Genomic DNA, 7167 nt, shown 5'->3' on the forward strand with positions numbered 1-7167 from the left:
GGAGGGGGGGGGGAGGAGAAAACTATAACTCTAAGATATCACTAAAAGAAGAAAAAAATCTGTTCATTCTAAATATATACACCTTCTAGGATGTAAGGTAGTTTCCCCATTAAGTCAATACAAGTGTATCTTATATAGATCTTTAGATTAAAAAGTTACATTAAGAAACATCAGTTTGGGTGTGGTGGCACACACCATTAAAGCCAGCACTCAGAAGGCATAGACAGACCTCTGTTAGTCCAAGGCTAGCCTGGTCCACAGGGGAGTTCCAGGACAGTCAGGTCTACAATAAATAAATAAATAAATAAATAAATAAATAAATAAATATAATAAATAAATAAAAACATGCTGTCTCCAAAGTATAACTATCACTCAAAGGAAGCAGGAAGAAGCTTGACTATTTGCAGCTGCAGTGTTCAAGGGACTTTAACACCACCCTGAAGGGCCAGTGGGATGGTTAGTGAGCACTAGCCTCCCTCCCTGGGACCTGTCCCACTGCCAGGAAAAAGCGAACTGAACCCCGCGTGTATGCTGTGGCACTCACAGAGAGAACTACATTTCCAATCACACTGAGGCTGCCGTGCAGACACACTGATAGGAGCAAGGTCACGTGCTGATTAGCAGCAGGCCCGAGACAACAGACACAGGAACAGAAGGTGAGGAAACCCATGGAGAAGGTTCTCCAATGCCTGTGAGCAGAGATCAGCAGCTCAGAGACAAGGAGACATGGCTGTGGCTCCGCTCTGATGGCCTGAAAATCTCTAACAATTACCCTGGGACGAGGAAGGAATAGTTCAAGAACCACCTAGGCAAGATGTCACTTGTGAGGCTCCACACACTAGGACTGCTCTTGCAGAGGACCGGGGTTCAATTCCCAGCACCTACATGGCAGCTCAGAGCCATCTGTAACTCCAGTTCTGGGATTCCAGTGACCTCGTCTGACCTCCACAGGCATGGCACACACGTGCCACACAGACATACATGAGGCAAAACCCCCATACACATAAAATAATAAGATAAAACACTTTTTAAAATATTCTATTTGGCTTGGGAATACACCCTTCTGGTTCCCCAAGATAAATAAAACCCTACGCATTGAAACCATGCATGAAAAGATCACACTGGCATGGAAGGGGTGGGTGAAGGGGCACCATGGAGGGAGGGGAAAGGAGAATGGGGAAAGAGAAACAAACAAAAGTGTTTGGGAAATACCATAATGAAGCCTAACTCTTTATAAGCTAACTTAATAAAAAAATTAAAAAAAAATTAACCATGCCTAGCCGCAAACAATAAAAAGAACCTACAAAATCACAACTGTCCCTGTTTGTCCCCCACAGGCCCCTGTGTTTCGGGTGCTGCTCTGATCTCCCGTCACTGCTGGGCAGGGCCAAGGGAAGGCTCTGTCTTAGCTAACTTTCCTGGTGTGGGCTGTAACACTAACCAGAAAGTTACCTGGGTGTACGTGACTTACAGGTTACATCTTCGAGGTAGTCAAGACAAGAGCTCAAGGCAGAAGCCTGGAGGCAGGAACTGAGGCACAAGCCACTGAGACATGCTGTTTACCGGCGGGCTTTCTCTTCCAGGCTTGTCTGACCTGCTTTGTTAAGCTCCCCACGACCAGCTACCTGGGGTTGACTCTGCCCAGAGTGGACTGGGCTTTCCCACACAAATCATTAATTAAGAAAATTCCCTACAGACATGTCCATAGACCAATCTGACAGAGGCAATTCTTTAACTGATACTGCCTCTTGCTAGGTGATTGTAGTTTGCCCTAAGGTGACAAAACCTATTCATCAGAGCCTCTGCCCTCCACATGTGTAGCACACACATACATACATGCACACACATATACTCACATTCACAGACATACACAATGCACACTTACACACATGCACACTCACACACATACACACGCACGCACACACATGCACACACCGCACACTCACACACACATACGCACATGCACACACATATACTCACATTCACAGACATACACAATGCACACTTACACACATGCACACGCACGCACACACATGCACACACCGCACACTCACACACACATACACACGTGCGCGTGCACGCACACACACACACAGGGTAGTGAGTCACTGGGAGCACACCCTAACCCTGTCCCCCTGCTCACGGACACCTGCCATCTATACTATACCACTGTCATTCCAAAGCAACAGAATCCATAGACTGTAGAAATGAAGCCTCCAAAACTGTGAGGACAAACTAGTTCCCTCCGTGCAACTGAAAATATCAAATATTTTTCTATAAAAATAGGACACTGGCTCTATATTCCATGACCTTAATTAAACCATCACAGAATTAAGTGTAATTATTTCTCGGTAGTTGAAACGTCTCACTCCTGAATTTTGAAAAACTTATTTTATAAGACAGAATCCCTAGTTACCAAATTACATATTAATTTTTAAAAATCAATGGGGTGGTTTGCCTTAGAACTTAAGCCTCGTGCGATGTGCCAGGCAGTTTCTGGAAGCATCTTTGAAGTTTCTACATAATCTGCGTATCTCACGTACAACGTTGTTTGTATTGACACGACAATTAAAAATCTCAGGTTGAACATTATTAGATATTGCCCAGATGTGAAAGAAATAGCAGGCTTTTCTAAACGGCAGCAGGTATAAAGACGTCAGTGTTTGTCAAGTAAAATGCCACAGGACCTTCCTACTGTGTCTTACTTCATTAGATTTAAGCTCACGCAGAACCCACTGAAGTCCACATCACTGGGCTGGCCTGGAGTGCCCTTTGAACATCATTCACCAAGGGCCAGAAAATTCTATCAGGGGACATTGCAACGACTTCTGTAACCACCCTCTGAAAGCCTGTTGACAGGGGAGTGCAGGGTCAGCCACACTAGCTGCCTGACCTCTGCAGTTCTATGACCTTCCTGAGCCTCCGAGAAGTCCACTTCAAAAGACAGCTATCCAATCAGAGCCGCAAGCTCCACCCAGGGCAGCTCGTCCAAGACTGTCTTCAACTTGGACTCTGCCTTGCCAGTCATCTCAACCTATTATCTCACAACTAGAGAATGACACATTCTGCGAGCACATTCTAAAGAAACTTGACTTCGACATCGGCGCCACCGAGCAGGCCGCAGTGACAGCGCTCACGCTTGTGCTTCTGCCTGAAGTTAGCATGTGAAAGCCAGGAGTCGAAGGCAGGAGGAGGGTTCTGGCTTTGGACACAAGTGCTCTCTGCTTCTTGAGTTGCTCACTTCTGGTCTCAACAGCGCCTAGAGACAAGGCCACGGCTGTGGAAGCTGACCACCCAACCCTTCTAGGATTTGTTTCCTATGTCACCCACCTGTAACCTTGCCGGGTCAGAAACAGAGTCTGTCCTAGCCCTTGAACTCTTGCCTAGTCTGGGTGGTGCTAGTTACTGCATCAGCTAATTATCTGGTGAATGCGGTCATTACAGCTTTGCCATGCTAAGCACTTTGCCTCTCTTGCCTCCTTCCTTCCCGCCCCCTTATGGAGAAACCACTGGGTCCACTTTTACACCAAGGAGATGGAAGCCCAGACAGATTTCCTAACCTGGCTAGGGACAGAAGGTTTGCAAGTCAAAGGGTGGAGATTACAACCTAAACCTCCTGTTTCTAGAGACCCTCTTGTTAGCTACTAACTGGAAGACACCTTCCATGTCTGCCAAGGCTCAAGAGCAAGTCTGACAGAATTCATCGGCAAAGCCCTATCCTGGACCCAAACTGCACTTGGGGTATGAATTCTCTCAGAACAACTCGACCCAGTGAAATATGCATAAATTATTCCACACTTCAATCTCAGGAGTAACACAGATGGACAAGATAGGTGATTAAAACTTCCTTCCTCCCTGAAGTCTGGGGGACATGCGGGAAGAACAGGAACTGCAACTTCCAGGGAAGGCACAGGCAGCAACACTGTCACCAAAAAGATCTCCCTCACAGCCCAGGGGACAGGACTCCAAAATTTAACAGCGAGCAGCCACCAGCCTCAAGTATCCCGGATTAGACAGTCTAAGGAGCCAGGGTGGTGAAGTAACCCAAAACCACCTGTGTACTAAAATATATCGCAGAGCACAGTTAACTATACATCGGCACGAACACCGTGTAGAAAATTTCTAGAAATCAGAAAAGGTTCTACTTAACCAGCACGCTGGTTTTCTGTAGGATATACATATGTATTTCTCCAATTCAAACGCCAACTGGAATCTCCAGAGCCTGCCTAACTGTTCACTTCATTAGGCTAAGTAGATGGAAAGAGGAAAAGAAGATACAAGTTCTAGAACCCGGCTGCCCACGAGGCCAGTTCTGGCAAAGCCAAAGGGGTGAGTCTTCCCTTGGCAAGGCCAAAAGGAAATTACTTCAGCGAAGAGGGGCTGGTGATCTCCTTGAGCCGGACAGCCACTTTAGCACTGTGCAACATCGCCTGCTTTCCTGGCCAACTCCAGGGACCTCAACCCACCGCTCTTTCCTTTCCAACCGGGCGCTGAGAAGGGCGGTGGGGAAGACAAGGAGAAAACACACATTTTAGTCAAAACAAGGCAGGAGACGCCAGGGAAGGCAGCCTCGCGGGGCCTGTCCGGGGCGTGCGAACCACTTCCTCTTCTCGGATGTGTCTCGGGCTGGAGATTACGAAGTTGCTGAGAAGCGCTCGCGGCTTCCTGCGCGCGGGGACCTAGGGAACCCGGGGCTGCCCCAGGCGCAGACCCCGGACACGCCGCGCGGGAGGGACCGGGACCGGGACAGGCTGGCGCTACCCAGTGCGCGTCCTGCTTACCCCAGGGTGCTGATGAAGCCGTTGACCGAGCCCTCCGCGTAGAGGGACACGATGTCCCCAATGTAGAGGAAGCTGGACATTTTGTCAGACATGCTGCTTCACGCTCCTGTGGCCGTCCCCGCTGTCTCCGCTGCGCGCAACGGTGAGCTCAGAAAAGTGGAGTCCAAGGAGTCCGAACGGCTCAGCCTGGCGCGCAGCAGCGAGGCCACTGCTGGGGACACCGCGATGGCCCCGCGCCGCCGTCGCCGCCTCTGCCCTGCCGTAGGTTTCCTGTTCCTGGCGAAGTTCTGTCCTACACCTTCGCTCCTCCTCCCTGGCCCGCGCTCCCTCCGCGGCCCCACAGTGAGCGCCCGGCTCGAGCGGAGCCTCTAGGTCCCCTCGGGGGACTCTCTGGACCAGGTGGCGGTGCCCACGGACCGAGGGGGCGGGGAGGAGCCCCGGGAGGGGGGCGCGCGACCAATCAAGCCTAGGCGGCCGGGGGCGGAGCGGGTCCGGGGCGGGGCCAGCTCCCGGAGGATGGGCCACCCTGAAGCTGCCCGGACAGAGGCTCAGGAACCACGCTGGGCGGCGCTGCAGGGGCGGCGGGGACACAGACGGCCAGGGACAGGGGCTCTGGACTCGGAGCGTTCTTGGAGGGGCGGCCCCGGGGTGCACAGCAACAATCTGGAGGGACTTGGGGAAGGGAGGGAAGACGAGACGGTGAGCTCAGGAGGGACTTAGCTGGGCTGGGAAAGGGTACAGTGCAGCTAACCTAGAGGGGTGGACCCGGAGGATACAGTGACAATCCCTATTTGCGAAAGGTAAGGGACTTGGAGGGGGTTAGAGGAGAACTGCTGACCCGAGGGCTTGGGTGAAACCGGCCTTGAGGGACACCGACTGGGAAGAGGGTGCAGGGAGCCGCTCTGCATGGGGCGGGACCTGGAGCGCAGTGACCCGTCCGGCTGAGATCATGAGCCTTCAAGCACTGGCGGACCGAGGCCACTGCGGTGTTCGCGCGGTACAGAGGCCGGAAGACCCCTGACTGTGGAAAGCTGGAGTCGGGGTGGATGTATATTTGGGTGGGGAAGTTGTTTGAGAGGAGGAAGGGTTGTGGAAGACACACAGATGAAAAAGAGGAGCTAAAGGGAGGCGGGAATGAGGGAGCGCTCCTGTGGAGGGTGTTCTTGGGTCCGGTTTTTCTCAAGTTTATGGTGGGGAAAGAGGATCCAGCAGCCACAGCTGCCGCGGTGACCACCCTGGCCACCGGCAGTAGGTCACCGATGCCAGTGAAGGCTCAGCAGGGCTGAGCTTTGTAACTCCAAGTGAAGGTAACTGTGGGTTCCAGCTGCAGGAGCAGGTGGCAGCCCTTGTAGCCCCAGAGATGGAGGCGGGACACAAGTCGTGGGTCTCCCCTCTGTTGCGTGTCTAACTCTTAGAGCGCCGTTTTACAAGTGTTTGTCCTACCCTGCAGAAGCGTGGACGAGGTGAACACCGTGGTGACCGTAACACTAATCACTCAATAAAAAATAAAAAAATGCTGCCCAAGCAATCAGTATAAAGCAAGGGATGTGGGAAAGCAGACAGAATGGGCAGGGGCATAAGCCAATCTGCCGCTGACCAAATGCACAGTTTAGTGGTATCCTTTTGCCTTACAGTTCAAAGATGGTTAGGGCGGAGAGGTGTTTAGGAAGCTTCCAAGGTAGCATAGAACAATCAGGAAAAGGCAGTCTCGGTGTGGGACAAAGCCTACCTCTCCCAGACTCAGCAAGAAGCTGACCGTTTACCACTCCCACAGCCTCTCCCCCTTCCCCTCCTTCCACCTGAGCCCACAGAAAACAGGAATTTAGTAAGTTCCCTATCCACGATGGGAGTCACCCTGTCTATGTTCGTAGTGTTAGTGTTGGGAACCCTCCAAAAGATGGGCCGAGTCCTAAGGTCTTGAGGAGATTGATAGCCCTGGAATGGAGGTGGCTGTTATTCAGGGAACTTGCATGTTCTGTTCTGTGATGGTCCTTGCTACCATCCAACACATGCTTAACAGCTACTGACCTAAATCCCGACGGCTCCCTAACACAGGCAGGGTGACTTGAACAAAGGAGGTATGAATATTTACACTGACAAACTGATGAAGCCTCAGGCTGGGTTCCCGAGTTCTGGTTCCCATGAGATCAGCCTTGACCCAGAGTAGGGTCTCCTAAAAACCAAGAGGTCAGAGGTCCAGGATAGAAGTCCAGTTGCCTAGGGTATGACATCATCTTCCTGAGGCACCTCTCAACACCTTTCTGCCATCTTCTGTTATTTCTGCACTGTGTCTGTGTGTGTCTGTGTGTGTGTTATGTGGATGTGTCTTTTGTTATTTCTATAGTCTGTGTATGTGTGTTACATGGGTGTGTCTGTCTTTTATCTC

The 7167-nt window shown here is 51.2% G+C and overlaps 1 protein-coding gene across 1 annotated transcript in view; it reads right to left on the reverse strand.

The window, feature by feature from the left end:
- Positions 1–5190, reverse strand: part of Itpr2 (inositol 1,4,5-trisphosphate receptor type 2) — a 391521-nt gene extending 386331 nt beyond the window's left edge. Inside the window, exon 1 of the mRNA XM_050164739.1 lies at positions 4782–5190. Coding sequence (XP_050020696.1) covers positions 4782–4873 — 92 coding nt within the window. The 5' untranslated portion in view covers positions 4874–5190. The remainder of the gene's footprint in view (positions 1–4781) is intronic.
- Positions 5191–7167: the final 1977 nt, after the last annotated feature.

The sequence above is a fragment of the Alexandromys fortis genome, unplaced genomic scaffold (genome assembly GCF_014885135.2).
Source record: "Alexandromys fortis isolate MF-2015 unplaced genomic scaffold, M_Fortis_MF-2015_v1.1 scaffold_153, whole genome shotgun sequence".
Taxonomy (NCBI): Eukaryota; Metazoa; Chordata; class Mammalia; order Rodentia; family Cricetidae; genus Alexandromys; species Alexandromys fortis.